Source organism: Microcebus murinus, chromosome 11 (genome assembly GCF_040939455.1).
Source record: "Microcebus murinus isolate Inina chromosome 11, M.murinus_Inina_mat1.0, whole genome shotgun sequence".
NCBI classification, from domain to species: Eukaryota; Metazoa; Chordata; class Mammalia; order Primates; family Cheirogaleidae; genus Microcebus; species Microcebus murinus.
Genome location: NC_134114.1, coordinates 41,863,221 through 41,889,341, shown reverse-complemented (window position 1 = coordinate 41,889,341; position 26,121 = coordinate 41,863,221). Strand labels below are relative to the sequence as shown.

The following is a 26,121-nucleotide window of genomic DNA, read 5'->3' as shown; positions in this document are numbered from 1 at the left end:
AGGAAAGGCTCTTCTGCTGCTGGGTGGGTGACATTTGGGCCAGAAGTAGGGAGTGCTGAGCAGCAGGGCAAACTGTCATGTTATTAATAGCGTGTCCTGTGCTGGGCCCCAGCCCAGAGACAGGCTTTAGGAGGAGGAGGGGTGGTGGTAAGGCTTTTGATCCACTTGCCTGAAGAAGGGCCAAAGAAAGCAGACTAAAGCCAGAGAAAAGCAAGAACCAGGAGCTCAGCCAAAGGCTAGCGTTGCTAAAAAAAATAAAAAAATAAAAAAGTCAAGTATTTCAGTCCCTGAGTTCTTGCCTTTAGCCAGGCACGACCAGATGGCAGCTTTGTCTTGCTTCTCTGTCAGGATTCTGAAACTGTGCAAGCAAGGGTCATTCCATGGCCTTCACAAATCCTGGTCCACATAGAGAAGGTTCCTCTCTGCCCTCCCTTCTAGACGTGCGCTTGCCCGCTCCATAGCTGGGAAAGCTCCATTCAGCGCTGCAGAGGAAGGAGCTGAGCTTGCTGCTGTAAAGGCTGCACAGGCTACGAGTCGTCATTCTCCGCAGGGTTAAATCCGGCTCCACAGCCTGTTACTCGCTTCCCACCACCTTTATTGACTCCCCATGACTAATCCACCCCTAGACCCCCACGCCCCAGACCCTCGCTTCAGCCGGGCTTGTCCCCTCCGTCTCGAGAGTGGACTCGGCACAAGCCTCCCCTTGAAGCAATCTCCCTCACCCTCTTGCCTCCCAATCCGACTTAACCTTCCAGCTAGAAGTTCGCTGTGTGTCACATCTGGCCCTCAGATGGGAGAAACTTAATCTTGAGCCAATCTTTTTTTTTTTAAAAAAAAAATCAGTTTTTTTAAACATAAAAAAGCACATTTCTGAATTATCTTTCGACATTGGCATCATCGGTGGGTGTGCGAGGGCACACGCTGGCAGAGGCTGTGGCTGGCACTCTTCAGCTGGGCCTTCCAGCGGCCGCGGGTCCCTATCACCTCTGGTTATCTCTCTGATGTGAAGTCCATGTTTTCATTGTCAGTTCTCTTTGCATGTGCTGTTACATTTCTTGGCATCCACGTATCTATTAACAGGGGAAATGAAAGCTGCTTGTTCGAAGAGAAAGGAGAAAGCATGCCTTTCCTTCTGTGAAAAATTTTTTCTATGCATTTCATCTGCAAACAAAGTGTGTTTGAAGCCTACACCTGGCTGCTTTGCTCATTTAAGTATTTACATCACCTGCCTGTCCCCTGGAGCTGTTTGAGCGTGAACCCTTCCCAATCTATCTGGGCTCCCACTCAGCTCCGAGGTCTTGTGGGATTCCAGCCCACATGGAGCATTATCGGCTCTCAACCAATTCTTTTTCTACCACGTATTTGGAACTTAGTTGCTGTTTTGTGCTAAGTATAACATTTACATAACATAAAACTCATTGTTTTAACCATTTCAAGGGGTCCAATTCAGTGGATTTTAGTAAACTCACAATGTTGTGCAACCACCACTATCTAATTCCAGAACATCTTCATCACCCCCAAAATAAACTCCTTTAAGCAGTCACTCCCCATTCCCTGACCACCCCCATCCTAGGTGTATTTTGCTCCCCAATTAGAATGCAGATTCCATAAAGGCTTCTCCACATCCTTCCAAATATTTAACACAGTGCCCAGCACGAGCAGGTGTCCAGCAGATGCTGGCTAATTACAGGACTGATTACTGTTAATTGGCTGGGAGAAGTGGGGGAGTGGGAATGGAGAAATGGAAGGAAAGAATCACTTTTTCCTTTGTTCCTGGTTATGAAGTGACTAAACCTATAAGCAATTTTGTCCACCACATTATTTTTAGATGGCATTTACCAAGCACGGAATGCCACATAGTATCATTTTGGTTTTGCCCTATGGGAAATTTATGATATCAAACAAATGAAACCAACTCTGTTCGCCCTCGAGAAAAAACACATTTCTGAAAAATCCGAAGAAATGCATGGTCGCTGCACTAACAACTACTGAAGTGTTGAGAAGTCAAGGTTCTGTCAGATCGGTTTTTATAAAGAGATAAGCATCCTCCTCTGCCAATCATAAATAATCCTTATGTGCAAACAGTGCCAAGTGTTTTAAAAGTTTGCTTTCTTAAATGGATTAAATATTGCCTTTGTAACTTAACATTTCAACAGGATTTCAATGATAAAAGAGACAATATCCAGCCCAGCCTATTTATGAATTGTCGATCAAAACATCAATAACTTTTACTTGTATAGGATTTTCAGTTTACAATAGCATTATATGCATTATCAAACAGAAGGTTATATTTGCTGCAAGGGAGGCATATTAAATATAATACATTTTTAATTAGCAGGACCTAAACTAATGAGATTTCATTGTGTCATTCAAGGATGTGGTATCTTAAATGTAACTAACATTTATTGAGCACATACTTTGTGCAGATACTATGTCGAGCATCTTGCATTTATTTCCTAATCCGGGGATCAGCTCCCATGAAGGGGGGGAGGTATCTTCACAATGCTCATTTTATACTTGAGAAAAGTGGTTGTATCACATATTTGTTAAACCAGGGCAAAAACTAAGGCCTGATTCAAAGCCCACTCTCTTAACCTCTGCACATCCCTAATTCCACCTTCTTATATTCTGACAGTGCCCCACTCAAATATTATAGAATTATAGCTGTTGGCTTCCTGAAAAAGTTTTTGGGGTTTCTTACGCATCCTGAGTAATATGTTTTAATGTCTACCAATTCTTAAAATCAGGAAATTCTTCTCAAAGTCTAAATCTAGTTCCTTTCAGTAGTAACACAGCCTAGTTCTCTTTTCCAGACAGACACAGAAAGCTACGTGAAGCTTCATGCAAATGATTTTCCTTCATATAGTGATAAATCCTGAAAGTTATAATTAAGTCATCCCTTCTCTTGGTAACCTGTAACTGGAAAAGGAACTCTCTCTTCAGCAGCAGCTCTTTTGTTCACTGAACCCTCGAGGCAGGGGATGAGAGGATGATGAATCTTTCTTTGGATGGCTATTTCCTTGTCAAATAGAGCCAATCCACGTGAATGCCAATTAAAATTAAAGGCAAAAGAGAGAGACAGAATAGGGTGTAGTACCTAGATTTAGCGGGGGAAAAGTATTCTGATGGCTTTTATGGATGAAATATCATGGTTCAGTCTGCACATGGATGGGGTGAGGTGCCTACAGGCACCAAATAGAGTGTGTGTTTGGAATTCGGGATTGAGGAAATAAAAAGTCACCTACTGAGAATAAAGTTGCTAAGTAAGTGCTACAAGGTCCATGACAATAGCCATCTGTAGAAGTAACTCCCTCCCTCCAAGACAGGATTAACAGATGATTTTTCTGGTGAGAACAGAACACTTCCCCCAATCCATCAAAGGACCAGATGTCTTCCAAATCTCCTACATGGAGGGCAAGAGCTCTCAATTAGCTGTGGTCTAGTGAATTATAAAATTTCTTATAATCATCAAATGAGAATAGAGTTGGTCTGCATGGAATCAAGGAAAAGCAGAGTCAAGCATTGAGGGTATTTACTGCCCAGTGTGGTCACAGAGAAAGGAGAGGGTTCCTGGACTGAGCAGAGAGAGTTGCAGGTTTGCCTGCCTGTTCAGCTCCATCGGGCTAAGGGAGCATTGTCCTCAGTTAGCAGTATCCCATACTATCACAGGCCTGGCACATAATCAACACTCAATAGAATAAGAAATAAATGAGTACACATCATTGGGTTCTCTTTTTTTTTGATCTAGAGCCACTCTGAAATCTTATGAAATTGATTGCCTTTCCTAAGGGTATTTTTTCCATTGATAAAAGCATGCACTGATTATCTGACAGGAATATTACCAACTATGTGGCATTTGCATTTCCCAGGATAAATGATAAAAAGGCATTTTAATTAGAAATCAGTCCTTTGTGAGTTTTGTTATTGTGAGTTGTTCCCCTACTGCTCCCAGCTCTAATCATTTTATGCTGAGAGAAAGCAAATCACACTAGGCAGTGTGCAATGCTGCACCCAAGAGCTATACCTCTGCCAGCTGCACCCAAGTCCACATTTCACAATTGGATGTGAGCAAACAGTCCCCGTTTTGATCTCTTTCAACTCTCTACACTTAGCAGCTTGAACTCTATCCAGATGCCGAGTTTATATTTCTTATATCTAATTTTAATTTTAGTAACATTGATATGGCACTTCTCAGTTGTTTTTAAAAACCAAATAAAAAATGAGACTATCAGTTTACACAGACTCTATTATGTGGAACTGGTTTCATTTTTAGACATTTCACAAAACAGGTTTGCAAGTTTGTGTGAATGGAAAGAGGGCATAGCTTGAAAGATCATCCTAAGAGAAGGAGCAAAGGTGGGATTCTGGGCCAAGTCCAGTGAAAGAAAAATGGGGGATGGACAATTTTGTGAAATGGAGCAAGAGTCATGTAAATGTGAGGTTTGTTAGGGATAAGCTTTGATCCACAAGTGGCAGAAAGACAATGGGGGTTTGGAAGCTCCTTAGCAAGAAGAGGCTTCACATACTGCTTGTCCTTAGAGCTGCTGGGTTCATGGGAATAGTGACACCCCAGGAGTCAATGCGGGTAGAGAGCTGGATTAGTAAGGAGGAGTACAGGAAAGCCCGCCCAGATTAGTGGAGTTGACTGAGAAGGCAACCAGTAAAATAGGGATTTGTCAGGGTCTTGAGAATTCATTCACTGGAGAATGTGAGAATATAAGCAGAGTAGAGGTTTGGAAGAATGGCAGCGTGCAGAACCTCGATGTCAAAGAGGAAGATGAGTGTACCACTCAAAGGTGCCTGGCTGGGGTTTCATGGGTTGGACGACCATGTTATTTGTCCTCCAAACTGAGTCGCCTTTGAGATTGGAAGGGGATGCTTTTGTACTGGGAAATAAGCATAAAATGGGACTTTCCTAAGCAAACTGGGGTGCATGGTCACTTTATTCATAAGGGGCCTGAGGAGTGAATTTCAGTGGCCAGTAGAGAGAGTGGAGACCCATTACTATTACCATTGATAATGAACCAAAGACGAAGTTAACAGGAATTGGGGAGCTTGAGGAAGACAAGAACCAGGCAGAAGTAAGAGTCCCTTCCCTTCCTACCTCATGGGTATGACCACATCTGAATAATGTGGCTGCACATTAAATTGTACCTTATTGGTTTATTTTATGCCTCCTGGGAATACTTAGTCGAAAAGAACGTGAGCCAGGGGAAAGGTGGCAATTGCTTCTCCTCAGAGGTTACATGCACACAGGTACTTAGAGCATTTAAGTAGCATTGCTGAGACTCCCTGCTGAACCCAGAAGTTGGCAGTCCCCATTCTTTTATAAATACTACAATTATGATTTAAATCTCTCAAAGCTGCTGAAGAACAGAGTCAATGCAGATTGGGAGCAGGCGGCTTAAGTTTTAAAAATAGACTTCAGGGCAATGCCATCCTCCTTAGAGTTTCTGGCTGCTCAGCCTGGCTTTATTATGGAATTGTTTTTGCAGGGATAAGGGGAGAAGGATTAAAACCGAAGGAAAAAACCACCATCATCCTTCATTAAAGTGGGGTGGCTGGAGGCAACAATGTGGGTATGAGTTCGAGAGAAGGCTTTACAGTGGCCAAGGGAAGAGTGTCCACCAGGGCTGTTTGCGCTTCTCTAGCTTTGGTGCCCCAGCTAACTAAATAGTCCCTGGCAGGCTGAACTGACACTCTAATGACAGGCTGAAGCCTATGAAATGAAATTAGCTATAAAAAATGTGTGTGCCATCAAACCATTAAATCAGCTGTGGCCTTTTGCTACAGGGAAGGCTCACGATGCGGGGATACAGGTAGCCACGACAGCCAGTTCTTACAACTTGCTTTATTTTTTCATACCAATTTCTTGTGTTACACAAAAATGCATTTAATGGAAGCAACTCTTAAAAACTAATCTAATTTCATAAAAAGGAAAAGGGTGGGCACTTGTGCTATGAAAAGTCCTCCTCTTACTAAAGAACTTCTAAACTCCCATTGTCCTCCTACCATTTGTGGGTCAATGCTTATCAAAGCATTTAAACAGTAATTCATTGTCATATTTAAAAGTACAGATTTCAGAATTCCAGTGCTGTGGTGTAAGGCTAATTCTTTCCACTTGTTTTCTAGATCTTGTCCCATCTGCGCTTATGACTGTCCATCAAGTATCTCCATTCTTCCTGATTCTCTACTCTCTGCCTTTTCTGGGTGTCTTCCATACTGCTTGCTAATATGCTGATTTCACTTCCAAATTCTCCCTTTGTAATGACTTATTTCAGCTCAAAGAATTATTATGCAATTCCAAGCAGACTTTGCTAAATTCACATTGCACCTACTAAATATGCTCTGTTACCCAACTTCACCCTTCTCTTCTGATCTCCAAAAGCCTTCTTAAGAATGTGTGTACCTGCTGACCACATAGGAACCAGGCTACGGCCAGCCTGGCGCCTGCTGGGAGACCAGCTCGCTGGGGCTGAAGAGCAGGTGCCCAGCCTTGAAGGGTCGCACCAATACAGTTGCCTTCTGCTGGCTCTCTGGGCTAATTTGCCTCATTTTTCCTGTAGATCAGTGGCTCTCAATCATGTCTACACCTTGGAATAACCTAGGACTTTAAGAAAAAGTATATTGACTAGTTCTTATCTCAGACATTACAATTTAATTGGCTTGGGAATGCCACTTGGGCACTAGGATTTTTAAAAAGCTTCCCAAGTTATTAACACAAGCAGCCAAGGTTGAGAATCCTTACTCTAGATCAAATCTTCCTTCTAGATTTGTTTCCCTGCCCCTGCCTTGGTCTTGCTTGATTTGAATTTTATAGAAAGAAGTCAGGTCCCCTCAATTTTCTAAGGCCCAGCTATGGCTCCAGACATCTGTGTTCTTCTCAATCTCAATGGTCTCAATGCAACAAACAAATAAAACAGCATACTTCCTAATACCTTGACTTTCAGTTATTTAGAAGGGAACTGCCTGATTATAGCTTCTCTGAAGTGGTGCCCTAAAGGCACTTAGAAATTGCCTTACAGTATCTCAGTGTAATTTTTAAGGCCCATAAAATGAGGCACTAAGAATTTCCAGAGGTTTCTTATAAAGCACATCACAGGTGGCTAAGGAGTTTTCCAGTTTATTAGTTGGTGAAATTCCAGAAATCTGGGCACATTTTGAAAGAGAAATTATGTATTTGACTAAGAATGCATTTAAGAAAATTTATCCTTACTAACGACCTGGTTATTTTCTGGCATCTTCCACTGAATTATGTGGATCACTGGAAGATTGCAGGGCCCAAGATCAGAGTTTAAATAGATTTACCAGCTACATATGCCCTAATTTTCTTGTGGACTTTAAGACAGAAAACTAAATTCAGTTAAGACTTATTGTGTAACTCAAGATGTGTCAGTTGAAGTGTGCTGATTGAAGTATGGCTTAGCAGTCAGGGAAGGTATGATGCTGCTATTTTAATTTCCCTTGGTACAAAATGTATAAAGAGAATCTGGCTGCTTAGGTTAGGGTCAGACCACATGAATCCAAAAGTTGAGGGTTCCCAGGACTATACAAATTCACACTGCAGTCATGGCCTTTCTCTCTCTTGTCTGGGTTGGCAGTGGGAGACCAGGGTGGTTTACACTAAAACGTTCATGGGAACAAATCAGAGAATCCCAGGGTCAGAGTTCCAAGTCAGGCACCTAGGGGTCACTCAGACTCCGCAGAAATCAGAAGCATGGTTACTAAAATCCAAGGAGGCAGCTCTTCTGGCTGGGCTATAATGTTTCATTCACTTCCATCATCTTGCTTCCAAGATGCTCAAACTCTTACCCTTATGGAATAGAAATGTCATAGATATAGAATGTGTCTTTTTGTCAGTCTTCATATTCCTAAAACAGAAGCAACTACCCACTCATAGCTCTATGCCCCTCTTTCGTTCTTCAAGTTGCACTGGTATTAATGTTTCCCAGCCCTGCTTATGTGTCTGTAATATTTGTATGTACCTATACACTAATAGATCGACTGCACTTTAAGCTCTGTAAGACAGAAGATACATGTTTTATGACTTCCCAATATCACTGTAGGTGTTTAATATTTATTAGACAAATAATCAAAACAAAAAAGTCATTAAGTGGGAAAAGAAGGCGAGGCAAATTGTACAGCTTGGAGAAATGGCAGAGTAAGAATGTTTTGTGGTTGTCAGACATTCTCATGGGGTTTGTGTGCTAGACAAGGAAGCAAAATGAGGGGATTAGTACATTTATCCACATGATACTATGACATTTATTTGAAGGAAGAGTAATAGGAAATATTACCTCTTATTTGCTTTAGGAAGAAATATTAATGCAAATTTAAAACACTTCAAAACTGGCTCCTTACAAATTATTAATAACCACTTCTCAGAAGCAATTTTAGTTTATCTGTAGTCTTTGTTTCTCTAACTACATCTTTGGGAAGGTTAGGAGTTTCTATACTTTCTGCCCATTCAGAGATTATAGAAACGAATCAAGTATTCTTCCACCTGTCATTTTAAGGCAATACAAATCCATTCCCCTCCATAGATTTGTTTCTTTGTTCTTATTCCCAGATAAATTACTTCTATTTTAGAAAAACTCATATCTCTAATTATATATCCCCAATTCTCATGTAACATTTACAGTTTTGCATTTAAAACTTAAATTATGAGATTATACACATATAATTGGCATATTATAAATTTAATATAAAATAGAAACCACAAAGCATTCTTATATATTATTATAGGTACCTACATATAGACTAAATGTTAGAAACATGCATGGGAAAATAATACCAGCACTAGGAAAATGATGAGCTTTGGCAACAATTCCTTACCCTCTCCAAAAACTCACTAACATGGAAACCAATGTTATAAAAGTTGACTATTGTATAAAAGTCACAAAAGTGTTTGTTTAAAATGTATAAGCTAGGCTTCAGCTTCAACAACTCTGATGCAGCAGGCCTCAGTTTAGGTTGAGAATGTGAGTTTGGAAAAGAACCTCAGCTGATTCAGCTGCAGGTGATGAGACGACCACCCTGAATCAGCAGTGAATACACACAGCTGGCAGGTGGATGTAGGTGTCTGGCGTGAGGCCACAGCAGTCATCAGTTTGTAGGTGGAATTAAGACCTTAGAATGGATGAAAGTACCCAAGGAAGGATGTAGAGAGAGGAGTGGTGGGCCAAGGGCAGAAAGTCAAAGTGCAAGAGACAGAAAGAGGAGGAGGGGTCTACCAAGGAAACAGAATGTGTGTCTGGAGACACAAGAGAACAGAGTGCATATGTCATAGAAGCCAAGGTGGCAGAGAGGGTGCTCAACAGGACCCAATAAAACAAAATGGGCAGGAAAGGTAGGGCCAGAAAAATGCTCATTGTTTGCTCCTAGAAGGTAGGGTTATTTTTCATTGCATTCCCAGTACCTGGCAAATTGTAAACACTTGATAAATGTTTGGGGAACTAAATTGGATCATCAAGGGCAGCTGCCATACAAGAATTTTAAAGAACTAAGCTGCAACTTGGTTCCATCAGGAACTCTCATTAGAATGAGCAAATTAACAGATATAGCAATCTACAATGGAGAATTAATTGTAACCAGATCGATAAAGCAGTTATTTAAACCCATTTGCCAAGGTGTGGTAATCACATTTAAAAACAAAACAGTGCCTAATCCTCGTGTGTACGTGATGGTATTCTAGAGAAAGGAATTTTACCAGTAATTTTAAAAAAAAAAGCAAAGACCTTTAAAATCTTTAAATTTAGATTGTAAGAGTTTTTTTTTTTTTTGTACAAAATGCTCTCTCATGATCGTTTGTAGAAGCGTGTGTAGTCATGAGGAGAACAAACCACATTAAAGAAGGTAAATGACTCTCCAAGAAAGCACATGTGTTGGTTGCTATGACAACAGCTGGTGGTTTTTTTTTGTTTTTAAATTGAATCGGGAGCAAAAAAATCAATTAGAAACCATTGGAAGAACTTGCAGAGGAGCATAAAACACTCCGCCTCACAGTTTCAGGAACTTTGCCACGTCTGTGTACTGAATGACACGGGTTTGCATGTGCCCCCCAGTGGAGCCATAAGGAAAGTCACTCTTGATGCATTGCCATCATTCTAACACCCCCTTTTATAACCTGCTCTTCTCAATACCCAAGTAACTTATTAGAGTAGTAAAATATGTAGCTGGTTACTTGCCCCTTTTGTACCAATGCCATTAAACAATTTTTGGCTCTGATCTATTTGTCTTTGAACAAAAGAGTTTTCATTTGTATTTATACAGACAGCCTACATCTCAGTAGCAGTTTCTTCCCACATGTGGTATGCACCTGGCTGGTTAAGAAAACAGGGGGGGGGGGACGAGGAAGCCATCCTGCCAACCCTCTCCCATGTCTTTTTTCTCTCTTTCCTTTGGGATCTACTATTCTCCATTCCTATCTTTCTGAGGTACTAAGAGGACTAAAGAAAGATTTCCAAGTTTTTCAAACTCTTCTTAAAATATTGTTTAATTGCTGGAATGGGAAGAGGCAATATGACAGAGAAGATAAAGGCTCAAGAACAGCCACATCAAGACCACACATCAGCTCTAGGTCACCATGGGTGCTCTAAGAACATTTGGTGGAAGGGTTCTTGTGCTCATCCAGTGATAGCTTTTAGTCTAGTGAGCTCATTAATCTCATGAGGAAATGGTCAGGCTTTCAGAGTGGACTGTACATAGTTCAGTTATGAGGTTACCAAGGGAAAGAGTGACCCACTGAGAGTGTCTTTGCTTTTCCTATTTATGCTGTATACCACTAGCAGATTAATCCCAAATCACCCCCTTCAGAGCAGTGTTTTTCAAATTTGAGACACATTATTGGGTTTGGGGATAAACTTAGAGGGTTGAGACCATCATTAAACCAAGAAGAGATTAAGATAGAAATTAAGATTAAGGAAGAGATTAAGATAGAAAATACAGTGAATCTCAGCAAAAGTTAAAAATGTGTTTTGTGAAACTTGTTTCAGTCTCTATCTCTACATATTTATGCACTGAGTTGCTAGACTGAATATATTTCTTACTCTAGGTCCTGGCCAAAAAGGTTGGAAAGTCAGACTCTTCTCTACTAAGAATTGTTCAATGTTCTCAGTGGTCTACAGAAAAAAATTAACAAAGAATTCCAACTCTTTCACATCTAGGGCTGGGATTGTTCCCCAAATCTACAATTCACTTCTGCAACTTTATGCTAGGCTGTAACTTTTCAACTTACTGTCCTCTCAACTTTCGCTCATCTCGATGCACATGCTCCACGGTACCCTTTACTCCTAATGCCTCCTGTCTTTTGTAGTTTCAAGATCTGCTCTCCTTCAGAGACCATTCAAGCCTTTTCACCCATAGGTTCTCCATCTCTTCCCATCACTCACCTCTTCCTTGTGATACCACCCATTTCCATTTCTTAGCTCTCCAATTGTCTCTTCTCCATATCTGCCTCCTATCACACTCCACTCCTACGTTTTCAGCAATGTCTTCTCCCTCCCTGTGTCTGCCTCCCTCTCCCTGTTACTTTCCTCTTGGCATCTGCCTTCTAGCTCATCATCTTCTCATTGGCCTGCTTTTGTTTTGTTTCTTCTGGTTTCTTGTATGTATCTCTAGTCTCCCCACTTGACTGAAAGCAACTCGAGCCCAGGGACTCAAATATCCCCATGATGTTTGGCACAGTGAAAGGCATCTAATAGGTGCTCAGTAAAAATGTCTTGAATCAATCAGTCAATCATCAATCCCTCCTTTCCACTGAAACTCTACCATATTCACTCCAGGATTTTTCTCTTAGATGCAATATTTTGTGTCTGAAATGACTTTGCTTTTCTAAAGCTCTCTCATATTTATTACCTCATTTGATCTTATCTACAAGGATTTGGTTAAGTAGGCATGGGTTATGGTACTCATTCTTGAGAGATGAGATGATTGAGTCTTAAAGAGGTTCACAGCAGTGATGTGGCTTATCAGTGATGTCCCCAGGACCAGAACCCAGGATATATCCTATTCTGTGCCATCATCCTCTTCCAATGTAAACTTGACAACAATAATCACACAATAAAACAAGGGGCTGGCTCCATGCAAAATATTGTGTATGGAGAAGAAAGCCAAAGAAATAGTCTCAATGCATAAACTCTGTTTCTTATGGAGTAAGAATTTGAATACCTTGCATTAAGGCCAAAATTCTAGGAATCATTTTTGGTTGTGTAATTGTGCTTGAATTCTAGTGATGCCACAGTAAATGGGAAGAAATGCACTATCTGTCTATAGAGGATGTGTTGCTTCCAACTGTCAGGTTGACAAACTTTTCATTAATCTCATCCTGACAATTAGCTGAGACTCTGTACAGAGTTACAACTAAGAACCAAGCTCTCTTTCTGGTTAATTTGTTACTTTGTTTCTTACCAAGCTGTTCTCCTAAATGTCGGCCTCTCTCGGTTGAGATGACCCGCTCGTCTTCCATGTCACACTTGTTCCCAACCAGAATAACCTGGGCATTATCCCAAGAGTATGTTTTGATTTGAGTTGACCTAAAAGAAAAGGAACAAGCACAAAATAATCAGAAGAAGAACAGCATAAAATGAAGAAGAAATATATTCCACAGATGATCATAACAGCAAAAAAAAAAAAAAAAAAATGAAGCCCAAATAAATGCTTGACATTTAGAATTAATTAGTTCAGTGCAATTTCACCTTTCAGATACTCATCAGAGATTGCATGAGTCAAAAATCAAGGGAATGCTGGTGGTGTACTAAGAACTCTTTTGTATTTGATGAGATTAATACTACTACTGCTTCTTCTTTTCTCTCCTATATGCCCACCTTAGGTTATACCTTTACAGCTAGGGTAGCCAACCATTCTGGTTTGCCCAAGACTTTCCAAGTTTCAGCAGTAACAGTCCCATGTCCTAAGAAACTCCTCGGTTCCAGGAAAACTTAGGTAACAAGTAAATCTATTTACAACCCCTCACACAAAAACATTATTTTCCTTTATCATAATAACTACTCGAAGAGCTAAGGCAATTAGGGCTTAGGAACTCCGGGGAATGATAATTTTAAGAAAAAGGAAGCATGAGCAATGATATACTCATACCTTACATTTCTAAGAGAAAAATGCCATGTTGACTAGAAGCAAGATAATAATACAATGAGCTGGCATTTTAAGTTGCTATAAATGGGGTATGTTGAATTTAGAATAAGCCTCCAGTATGGATAATGATGCAAAAAACCAACTTTTGATTTTGAAAATTAGATGATAATTAAAATAGTTTATATTTGTAGGTATTGTCCTAAAAGCTTTACATATGCTACATTAATTTAATCTTTATACTAACTCAAGGGACATATGAGCACCCCCATTTTACAGTTGAGGAATTAAGTAAATAATTTGCCCAAGATCATTCAGCTGGTGAAGTGGCAGATCTGGGAATGACACCTGGGCAATACGGCTCTCAAGCCTGTGCTCCTAAACATGTTTCCATACTATTCATTAAAAGTTTGAGAAGCGAGGTTCTAGTCTAGTGCATTTACTGTCATCCAGAGAGAAAGCTAAGAGGAAGCCAATTCTTTGATCCTCCCTTCATGTTGGCCATGTTCTTATTTGAGAACAATAGTCTAAGATAAGTGGAAAAGACACATGGCCCAGTGAGTGGTCAGAAGAGGAATACTGAAATGTTGGAAATCCAAACACATGATTAAAGTTTGAAGGAATATATTTGCAGTATTAAAAGAGAACAATTGTCAAGTCCTTCAGGATTTTTGAATAGAAAATAGTGATGAGCTATTCTCAGTTTGAAGACAGAATAAAAAACAGCTTTAAACTGCAGCAGGAGAACTTTCAATGAGATATAATCACTGCTTCTCCCTCCTGAGAAAAAAGGAAAGAGCTAAGAGGCACGTAGGGTTTTATTCCAGAATATTCCCCTGAACCAAGTACATACAGGTTTTCAAATGAGATTCAAGTGTCTGATGAAATATACTTTTTTTTTTTTTTTTTTTGAGACAGAGTCTCACTCTATTGCTCAGGCTAGAGTGCCATGGCATTAGCTTAGCTCACAGCAACCTCAAACTACTGGGCTCAAGCAATCCTTCTGCCTCAGCCTCCTGAGTAGTAGCTGGAACTACAGGCATGTGCCTCCATGCCCAGCTAATTTTTATATACATATATTTTTAGTTGTCCAGCTAATTTCCTTCTATTTTTTTAGTAGAGACAGGGTCTTGCTCTTGCTCAGGCTGGTCTCCAACTCCTGAGCTCAAACGATCCACCCTCCTTGGCCTCCCAGAGTGCTAGGATTACAGGCATGAGCCACCACACCCGGCCTGAAATATACTGTTGATTTTATCTGGACATCTCAGAGACACAGTATATTATTTTAGAAAAATCGGGGAGATATGACCTTTCTAATTCTGATACCTAAGTTAATATTATATTCATTTAGCAACAGTGAGATTCAGCATGTATCCATGGCCTGGAGAAATAAAGATAGAAATTCTAAGCTCTGTATCTCTTCCTCACTGCATCTTATGTGTGGAGTATGTGAACCAATGATGAACTCATAGTGAATTAAGGTGTAAAAAAAATCCCACACTTGGACATACCTTGAATCTCAAATGTTGTATATTTTCACAAAGAAAGTCCAAAGTTTCTTTTAAAGAATCTCAAATCTGATATTTCCTTATATAATTTTCTTTCCCTTATCCCTCTGTTCCTATAGGCTTTACAAGCCAACGGCTAGCCTGAACTTGGAAGGGCCCTTGGAAGAGAGTCCTTATATTAATGGAGAAAGTTCTAATCCTGATCGCACAGCCAGAAATCAGATACCCAGAAAGAGATTAGTGATGGAAGTTCACAAAAGAGTGTCACAGCTGTGTAAGGAAGGAGCTGGGGCCAGAGTGCAAATGATAGGGCTTACTGAGTTTCCTGAGGACAAAGACTTACTTGAGGAAATTTAGCATTCCTCTGACCTGGGCTAACTCATCTTGCTGTAGCCCTGGCTGTATAAACTCAACCCAGCATGTTCTGCTTATTTATTTATATTTCAGAATATTATAGGAGTATAGACACTTTGGTTACATAAATTGCCTTTGCACTGCCTGACAAGCATGCCCATCCCCCAGACCACGTGTGCTGCATCCGTTAGGTGTGGATTTACCCATGCCCTCCTCCCCCCTCCCACCTGCCCGGCACCTGAAGAATGTTACTTCCCATATGTGCAGATGAGTGTTGATAAATTAGTACCAATTTAATGGTAAGTACATGTGGTGCTTGTTTTTCCATTCTTGTATGTACTTTTGTGAAGGTCAGGAAGGTACATAACTCAGCATCCACTAGCTGATTAGGGTCCATTAGCCAAGTTAATGGAATGCATACTTTTACCATTCAACACATTGGACTATATTAGTTCTATTACCATGATAAGTCAGGGGGTCTTAGGCTACTGTGATAGATTACATATTTATGCATATACAACATTTTCCTCAACAATTTATAAAAACATATGAAAAGAAGAACATGGTTTTTTTGGCCATGACAATATCAGAACCATTCCTCTTCCCATTTGTTTTTATATGAGAAATATTTTAATGTAACTTCCTCTAATGTTCTAAATTGTCAAGAAAATGACATAAAATGAACACTTTCTACAATTACCAGGGAATTATAAAGAATCATTATCTTGAAAGCTTAGAGAGCCAAGGGAGACCAGCTTTCTTTTTAATGAAATAAAAATTGCAGTCCTGGGGCATCTGTGCTGAGGTGAACAAAAGATTGATTTGACATCAGAGTTGGTTAATTTTATGATTGAAATCAGAGTTGCAAATGCTCAGTGTTTGGCTTTAGTTTTGATTGCTTTGGACTTCCTGATGTTGTTCTCCATCAACAGAGCAGAGAAGGTAACTTTAGGCACAGTACCACCTTCAAAAACAAGGGATCAGAACAACCCTGGTTGATTCATGAATTACCACGTACCATAGAATCTAGATGACATAAATTATAATATAAAAATTAGTTTATGTCAGTCAAGAACAAAAAGAAGGTAGCAAATTAAACTACGTCATAATATCTTAACAATAGCCCTGCTTGACACATGCCAATCACTTCAGCTTCTTGTTGCTTTGAAATTTCTTTCATGTATTCTGAAAGATTTAGAACTCTTTTTTGCCTTTAGTTGCTTTGCTTAGTGCATGATAATCATGTCATGCCTATTTCAATAATAAAAGTTAACATACTTTATCTGCTCATATCTTTTTTCTTAGGTCCTGTAGAGCAGCAGGCTGTTGCTTTGTAAGAAAATATAAAATGAAGGTCATTACTATAAAAAGAGTATTCACATCAGTAATATCAAATTTATACCTCTTTCTGCATACACAATAACTTTCTATGCATGTATCAACAATTGCATTACTCAATTGAGGTAAAGCCAATATGAGCAGCTATGACCAAGTTAGTGCATGTACAAGCAATGAAATCTACATTTTGTTCTGCTGCAGTGATCATAAGCCATTGGCAATAAGACACATAGCAATGTCAAAGATTTAAAATATGAAAACTTGTGCTTTTTAGAATCTGTACAATGCTATTGTGTTCTTGATTTCTTTTATGTATGAAGATCTAAGTTGAAATAAGTAAGAGCTTGAATTATTCTCTTAACTCAGGAGAATTTCGAGATAAGGAAGTATAAACCCCAAAAGTTTAGAAAGACTCAGAATTGTGCATTTTTCATCTACACTTTAAGGTCAGAAGAATGTTGGGATAGTAATTCAATTCCCATCCCTTCCAACTCAGAATCATAACAATTTATTCACCCAGTTTGAGAGAAGGTTCTAATGCTAAGTGAATTATGGGGGAGTCATTCTGAATTCTTTAGCATTAGTATCTTCATATGTAACATGAGGCTACCATATTTTTTACTTACTCTAGGGCTGTTGTAGGCCAAAGAGGATTTTAGGTAGGGCTGACATCTTTTCACAAATAAAACACATTAGTCTTAGCTGGGGCAGAAAGCTGCTCCTCTCCCCAAATTTAGCTCAACTCATCCTTTCTAATACCTATAATCTAAACAATAATTGGAATGTTTTCATAAAAGAATCTCAGATTTTGTCTTTAGTTCATACCTCCAGACTGAAGTTTTACATAAGTAAATTTTTAACTGGGAGAAAATGGCCTTCCTCTGGTATATCTATTAGTGGTAGAGCACATGTTTGTTGAATAAATCCTTCTTTCATGTGGTATTTATATGTGTTTACTTTTTTGACCATTTTCTGTATTTTGTAAAAATTTCTTATGGGGGGATGAGTTTCCAATCACCACATTAGAGGGACTATCACTTATAGAGAGTGGTGTCGCCACGTAATATACATGTAAAAAGATGATTTATTTCTGAATCTCTGCAGAAGATCCTTTGGGATTCTCTGTTAATTTCCACAAGATTAATGGAATCAGGAGCCATATGCTGGTCACCATGGTTACTCTTCAAACGGCAGTTAACTCAGACCTTACCCCAGTACCAGACCATACTTACTAAAAAACCTGTTATTTAACTATTTCACTCAAACAAAATAAAATGAAACAAACACCCCAAACCTTCTCTCAATGTTTATATATAATCTCGAGAGAGAGAGAGAGAGAGGAGGAAGAATAATTTACACCCATTTCAGTTCTTGTCAAATATGAAAGTGGAGTGTTTCAAAAAGGGTGGAGTGAGATGGAGATGAAAAGAGTTTTTGATATATTATGATATTTTACACATAATAACTATACTCTTCACAGACTACAATGATTTAAGTCTGGAGAGCTATAGACAAATAAATCAAATTCCTATCATATCTCTAGAATTCCTTCTCTCCTGTTCTGGGCATATAAGTAATTTTCTATGAGTTCGACCCCTTCTCATAGAGAGTGATGGACTCTTGCTAGTCACGATGTTCTGGGAAACAGTCCTCAAAGCACACCTCAGTGCCCCACAGAGCTATTGTCTCCTGTGTCTGATGTGGGCTGCACGTGGGGAAAATGAGATATGAGAGAGACTGACGCACTCTTCCTCAGCCAGTAAAGCTTGGGTGGATCTTAAGAGCAGCCCGTCTCTAATTCTGGAGGTTAGTGTTTCTCCACTGCACCCATTTCCCTTACTCCCATCAACATTTAGGAACCTTGGCTTTTTGGTGTCACAGCATGCTTCAAGTTTGTAAGGAAGCTTCCCAGCCTGCTATTGTCGATCACATAGGATTGGCCCGGCTGTTATTTTTTTCACTTAATCCAATCCTTTATTTACTCCATTTTTCTCAACCTTCAGAGAGCTTTTAAAAATTATTCCAATTTAGAACAATTAAATTAAAATTTCTAGGAATTTCATGAACGGTATTAAAAACACTCTCCCCAGGTGATTTGTATGTGTAATCAGGGCTGAGCATTATTGGGATGCTCCCCTCCAACTGCTTTTCTTTTTTAGTTTTTATATAATCTATTTTTTTTATTTCCCATCTAACAACACAAAGTATTTGTGGGTGGTTTACAAAGAGACACATAAAATTAAAAATAATTTAAAATGGAAGAGCTGTAGTAAAGCCAAGAACCAGAAATAGGAATGCAGTAAAACCTGATTATTTACATATGCTATAAATGCTAACAATAGGTAGTTTTAGGAAGTTGAAGAGCTAGGTCCTTTCTACATACATTAAGTCATTTAATCTTCTATTAAAGAAATAGGTTTACATTTTTTGGTAAAATTGCTACATTCTCATTAAAACTTCTAACAATAGAGATAAGGAAAAACCATAAATGATCAGAAATCTCACTGTTCCCACTATTAACATATTGGTGAAAATCCAGTGGATTACAGTCCTCACTTAGTCATTACTTTCTTCCCTGTGGGTGGACTACATTTCCCTGCCCCACTGACTTTGGACTTGGCTGAGTGAATTGCTTTGGCCAATGGAGTATAAGGAGATTTGATATGTGCCACGATATGCAATAGGGATCAGAGGTACCATGAGTTTCTATCAACCCTCTTTTGCTCTTGTGCTTCATCATGGGAAGAGCCCATCCCAGAAAGGGTTGCTCTGTCAGCAATGAGAAGCTGTGAGGAGCCCAGCTAAGTTCTTAGCCAAACCTAGAAAAGCCCAGTTTACCATAAAGCCCTTCTTGTGGCCTTGGCTTACCTTTCTGGCTTCTAGCTCCACCTTTTTAGCTTCTAGCTTCATCTCTGGCTCTCCTCCCTCCCTCCCTCCAATTCTGATATGCGCTTATGAATTTCTTTGATTTTCCCATACATGCTGTATTTTTCAGCAAATAAGGGAATATCACAACGGGGTGGTGTCAGGTTTTGTGAGCCTTAAAATTAATAAAAATCTGAGGGCCCGATTTAAGAAAATACTGCAAATTACAAATACAGAATGAGGTACAGGGTATTCTGTGGCAGATGTTGTGCATATTCCCCAGGACTTACCACTTCTGTGCCTACTGGCTGACTTCCAACTGCCAGTATTGGCATCTCTTTGCTCTACAGCTTTTCCCAAAGCAATGGAAAGTCATCAGGGAAGGTCAAATATAATAGGGAAATGACATGCCCAGGAGCAGACCTGAGACAATGAATAACAAGAGTTGGTGTATAAATACCCCAGCTCCCTTTCTCCTCAGGTTGTTACCACACCAATTCCCAGAGTTTTTAAGCAGGATTAAGCTCTAGTTACCATAATGGTGGTTGGCTTGAAAACACACCTTTTCAAGTTTGTAAGGAATCTTCCCAACTTGCTATTGTTGATCACATAGGAATGACCCGGCTGTTATTTTTTTCATGTAATCCAATCATTTATTTACTCCATTTTTCTCAACCTTCAGAGAGCTTTTAACAATTATCACAATTTAGAACAATTCAATTAGAATCTCTAGGGATTCCAGGAGCCGGTATGAAAAACACTTTCTCCAGGTGATTTGTATGTGTAATCAGGGCCAATCATTCCTGGGTTGATTCCCTCCAACTGCAGGCTATCTTCCCTTTCACAGCTCACCTCCCCTCTCCCTGGATATTTCTTGCATTTTCCAAATAAACTATTTGTGTGCAAATTCCTGTCTCAGAGCCTGCTCTGGGGAGTCCTGCTAAGGCACTTAGAGAAGTTTGTCCTAGTAAGGGGCCCAAGTTTAACAGTGGTCTGGAGCTTGCAGCTCAAAAGCATTGATTGATAAATAATTTTTTCCTTTCTTCAAAGAGCCAGTTTACTTGTACACCACTGAATTTAAGCTTCATTGGCTTCGTACGAAATCACCTGTAGCCATCACCTGTGCCATTTATGGCCCCATGTGTCAGGCTCTCATTCTCTTCCAGCTGGTCTCAGCACACATACCTCTCTGGGTTAGGTGCCCTCGTGTGGGCCCACCTATGGCCCACATCACTCACTATGGCTTCTTCTCTTATCTCTATTCTCCTAGACTATAGGGACTATGCGGGTAGATCCTTCAAGTGTTTGTTCTCTATCATGTCTCCAGCATTCAGCAAAATATGTGGCATATAGAAGGTACTCAAACAGTAACTTTGAATTAGTGATGGAATAAGGGAGTGAATGATAGACTGAATGCGACAAAAATGTCTAAGAAGGTTAGGTAATTCAGAACATAAGCATAAAAACAAAAATAGCACAGGAGGAAAACCACCATCTTTTGTGATATCAATGCCCCACTTTTAGGATGAGGTGCTGGCAGGTTCTTCCATAGAACCTTTTATACCTGACAGTGTCCATGGTAAGGGAAGGCAAGTGTGCCACCCCCTACCCAAGAGCTGCAAAGGCCACTGGGGTGACCAGCTATTCATTACAGCCTGGAGAAGTCCTTACGGATCCAGCACCAATAGTCGGATGAGGACACCTCAGGAGCAACTTAGCACCTCAGCATAGTGGGGTAGTTGCTTTGGAGGTGCCCTAGTCTAACTTCTTTATTTTGCAGACAAATCTGAGATTCCAAATGTGAAGTGACTTGACTTAGGTGGCACAACTACCTTGTAGCCAATGTGGGTCACATCCCAAGGCTCCCCAGCAATGCTCTTCTACAACATGCTGTCTGCTTTCATAGGGAGGGAAAATGACTACATTTTACTGAATGTGGAACTTGGTAAGAAATTCATATCCTAAATATTTGGTTATCTTTAAAATAAAAAATAATGTATCTCCTAGAAAAATGAAAAAAAAAATCATTGAATTGGGAATGAGTAGAACTGGATGTGCTGGAAGAATCTGTTTGAGCTGCCTTTCTGCAATAAGTCTGTTGCTGAGAGCCAATACTGAGAATTTATTTAAAGAATTCAAGAAGTTGCCTTCTCTTCATCTTATTTTTTTTATTTTTTTTGGGATAGTCTCACTCTGTTGCCCGGCTAGAATGCTGTGGCATCAGCCTAGCTCACAGCAACCTCAAACTCCTGGGCTCAAGCGATCCTCCTGCCTCAGCCTCCCAAGTAGCTGGGACTACAGGCATGCGCCACCATGCCCGGCTAATTTTTCTATATATTTTTAGTTGGCCAATTAACTTTCTATTTTTAGTAGAGACAGGGTGTCACTCTTGCTCAGGCTGGTTCTGAACTCCTGACCTTGAGCTATCCGCCTGCCTCAGCCTCCCAGAGTGCTAGGATTACAGGCGTGAACCACCACACCCAGCCAAGAAGTAGTCTTCTCGATCCACATGGTCCTGAAACTACCTTGCAGCACTTTTGATTCTGCGTTGTTAGCCTAAATCTAACCTTAGACCCATTTCCATCATGCCTTTTTTTATAACTTCTGTTCTCATTTTAATTTCATAAAATGTCAAATTCTATTTTTTGAAACCATATGTGTGATGGAAACAATTGGACATCTCTTTTCTTCTATGCAAGAGAAGAAAAATCAGCTACAACTAGGTTAAGTAAGGATCAGCCTTCTGGACAACAAAGAGAGAGGAATGGAAGTCTGACCTAGAAAAGGGTAAGATGTTCCTCACTGAACAACGCCTGGATTATTCTTCTACGAAGGGCAAGGCCAAAGGCATGTTAATAGAAATATCTGTTCCTCAAGTCAGACAAGATTGTATTGTCCCCAGGGGAAGTAATGGTTTCTGGCAAGATGGGCTTGCTTCTTGGATTAATGGTAAGGTAATCAGACTTGCTGAAAGGGAAGCTGAACTTAGAATACAGAACTGGCATTGTCCTCACCCAGGTACCAGAATCTTCTCCTTTCCTTCATAATCCTACTGGCTAAGCAGAGGAGAAGCTCCATACACATTCAGCCAATGGTTAAGCACTGAGGTTTGTAAGATATTAAGACAGAACCAAGGAGGAAGGAGCTTCCTCCTCCTCCTTCTATAGTTTCCAAGGAGAAGAAGTAGGATCATGAGTTTGTGGAACTTTGGAAAAGTTCAGGAAAAGGAGAAGAGGGTATTAAGAGGAGGTAAAGAGAACAAAAAGAGAAATACCACTCAGGCCTTTTGAAGCCTAGGACTGTGAAGCCTCCCTTCTAGGCAAGGAAATAAGTACATTGGATAAAGTTATATCCTCTATTCTTCTAACATTAGACTACTCTTTTAAAGTGGGCAAGAAAGATGCCTGGGAGTCCTGTCTAGCACACACCTTTCGAGGTTATTTCTGCTTTTCATTATCTTTGCTATTTTACAACTCCATAAGAGGTAGAAAAGTAATAATAACACAAACGAGCTCTTGCTGATAGAAAGAAATGCAAATGATTGTGTCTGGTGGGATGCAATTGATTATTGCCCCATGGATATTAACCCGTTTTGCAACTCTTGTGAATGTCTCAGTATTTCTGATTGCCTCTAAGTGTGCATTCATTGAATATTCCCTTGAGCCTGTGCAACATCTTACTGGTTCCATCTTTAAGTCCTGAGTTAAATAGTATCTTTGACATGGGTTTATTTTATATTTGGATAAAAGTTGCATTCTACCTTACATTTTAAAAAATTAGCCATAACAACTTAACAATACCATCTGATGGAAAGAAGGCATGTGTTTGGAATGATGAGGCAACCTTTCTATGAGAAAGGGCAGTTAGGCACTGTGACCACAGTAGAGATGCCAATCATCAGCACGGGTACAGACCTCCCAGAGGACAGCAGTGACAAACACTTCCAGTCATGAATGTCACACTGGATGCCTGAAGTGTCCTGTCACATTAGCAAGGAGTACCTTCTGAGGTTAGGAAGCCCCTCACCCTTGCTGACCCACACCTGACATAATGGAGTACTTGTCACCCTGGTTGGAGTCAGTGTGGAGAAATAATCAAATATATAATAATTACATATATAGTATGTAAATGCAAACATATAATAAATAATAATAAAACAGTAGCTTCATTTATTAAACCCTTGCTTTGTGCCAGGCAATGTGCTAAGTGCTTTACTTTTATTATTTTATTTAATTCTTACAATAATCTTGTAAGGTAGAGACTATTGTTTTCCCATTTTGCAGATAAAGACACTATAAAATGAAGACTTATTTAGGATAAGTTACCAGAAACACTGAGGTAATATATAATGGAATTGGAATACAAACCATTACAATGGAGTAGGAGCTCAAAGTCCGGAGTTCTAGATTTTGTACCTAATGAGGAAAACCAGAGCTATTTTCTCAGCTTTTCTGAATCTCTGCTTCCTTTGCTATGAGAGAAAACAACAAAGCCTACACATCATCTGGCCAGATTTTTTTGAGGATCAAATGAGAAAATGTCCATTGAAGAGTTTTGAAAACCACAGAGCATTACATGAATGGAAGACATTAGTATTACTGGTAAACTGATATCATTAGGTATCCAAGTGGCAGTGACACACATTATTTCAAAACCATTCCCTAAACAATTCTCATTGTGATTTTTTCCTTGCTGTTTTGTAATCCTTAATTAGAAAAAGTTTGAAGTGGGAACAGACCCAAAACAGAACGCTATCTGATTCTATTTCAACTGAACAAATGCATTGTCAGGCTTTCTTCAAGGAGCGGGGAAGACAGCAGTAAAGAAGAAAGATCCGTTCTCTGCTCTCAGGGAGCTTGCCGTCTGGCTGCACACTCTGATGTTGCAAATATGCTCCATTCAATTCAGCAAGTGTTTATTAAACAAATACTCTGCACAAGACACAGGTGTCCACACCATATGGTATTGCTTTCAAACTTCAGCAGGCATTTGAATCACCTGGAAAGTTTACTCAAACAGATTCTTGCACTCCACCCCTAGAAATTCTGAGTGAGGAAGTCTGGGGTGGGCCTGAGATTCTGCTTTTGTAACAAGCACGCAGGTCATGACGATGCAGCTGATTTTCAGACCTCTCTTCAAGTGGCATCCAATAGGGACAGAAGCAAGCAGGGCGTGGCCCCTGTCTTCAGGCTGCTGTGCTCACTAGAGAGAGAGTCTAATTTGAAAAGTTGATGGTAAATGGGCAGAGTAAGCAAGGGGTCGCTTTCAGTTAGAAACTTGTGGTGACATTCCAACCACCTGGGGAGTGGGACAGGGAAGGGATGAGGGGCAGTGAAGGGGGCAGGGCTTTAGGCTGTGCAACTCCTTCCACCCCATTTTATGACTCCAGGCTCTTTCTCTTTGCCTAAACAAATGGTCATATATAGGTTTTTTAAGAGGCAGCTTTTTTTTCCCCCCTGTTTGCTACAAAAGAAGGATAGAAGTAGTAAAGCTTCCTCTCTATGACCCTCTTACTACTTGTTTTTGCTGGGCCCAGAAAGTCAGTCATTTGAAATGAGAAAACATAATCATGAGTCTTCAAGTATTCGTAAGTCTCAGGTCAGGTTTAATCTCCATGTCAGGGAGATGTGTAGACTGCCACAGAAGATTGTGGGTGTTGGCGTGGGGCTGGGGGTCTCAGGGGGTGGGGAAGAGCTGGAGGCTTTCAGAGGGGCTGAAGGGTTAGGCCAGGTTGGGGCATTGTATCTGGCAACTGCGATGCCTCCTGCCTGGCAACGGAGAGTGGGCAGCTCTGAGGTTTGGTCTTGGGGCCTGCATCTCAGTGCTCCCCTTCTGTGAGTTTGGCTCAGCCGGCCCTGGGGTAAGGTGAGGAAAGGGGCAGGTGTAGGTAGGGGCTGTCCCAGCCAGTGTTGTGTCTGGGAAAGGAGAGGAGGGGAGGAGAATGATTAGCAGGGAGGCAAGGAAAGATTATCCTCAGGGCCAAGCAATGGACTCACTGTCCTTTCCTAGGCCTTAGGTTTTGGTACAACAGGTTTGGAAGAGCCAGAGCTACCTACTGTCTTTCAACACTACATTTGCCTTTTAATCCCTCCTGTTAAGTGTTTCTGCAGCATTTTTCTATTGATTGTCATAAAAATCACTGTAAAATCATCTTTCTCTCTGTCTCTCTCTCTCACACACACACACATTCTAACCTTTAAAATGACAGTGTTTTTCAAATGAACCAGAGCAAAGAGGTTCTGTCATTGCAGAGAATTCTGGCCTCAGGAAACCAGAAAGTACGAAAAGGCCAAGCTCGACAGTTGCCATTTGCCCTTGGTTGCAGAAAGTAATTGCTGTTCAGTCTTTCAGGTCTCACATCAAATAGTGCATCTGTGATGGGATCAGCTGTGGGTTGTGCGTGCAAGCCGCAGCACTTCTGCTAATACACCTTATTGCTCAGTGGACAAGCGGTTCATTAAACCTCATGCTCAGTTCAGATGCTCAAATTAAGTTCTGGTCTCATGCCTCTGTGTGATCAGAATGATCCATGTTCACACCACATTCCTTAAAGGCAGATGAGGCTAAAATGCTGTAAAATATGTACCATTTTGGAGAGGGGACATTCTAGAAGTCAACCCTTAAAATCAGTGAGGAAGGCAGTCTACAACTGATGTCTAAGGGCAGTACATCAACTAACAGGAGATGCATGCCATGCATATATTACCATCCATTCTTTTTTTGAGACAGAGTCTCACTTTGTTGTCCAGGCTAGAGTGAGTGCCGTGGCTTCAGCCTAGCTCACAGCAACCTCAAACTCCTGGGCTCAAGCGATCCTACTGCCTCAGCCTCCCGAGTAGCTGGGACTACAGGCATGTGCCACCATGCCCGGCTAATTTTTTATATATATATATATCAGTTGGCCAATTAATTTCTTTCTATTTATAGTAGAGACGGGGTCTTGCTCTTGCTCAGGCTGGTTTTGAAC

At 40.3% G+C, this 26,121-nt stretch overlaps 1 protein-coding gene across 2 annotated transcripts in view; it reads right to left on the bottom strand.

The window, feature by feature from the left end:
- The window catches only part of RAB3C (RAB3C, member RAS oncogene family), a 237,607-nt gene that overhangs the window by 15,222 nt on the left and 196,264 nt on the right, over positions 1-26,121 (bottom strand). For both annotated transcript variants that reach the window (XM_012775641.3, XM_012775642.3), the window contains exon 4: positions 12,409-12,533. In XM_012775641.3, coding sequence (XP_012631095.2) covers positions 12,409-12,533 — 125 coding nt within the window. The remainder of the gene's footprint in view (positions 1-12,408; positions 12,534-26,121) is intronic.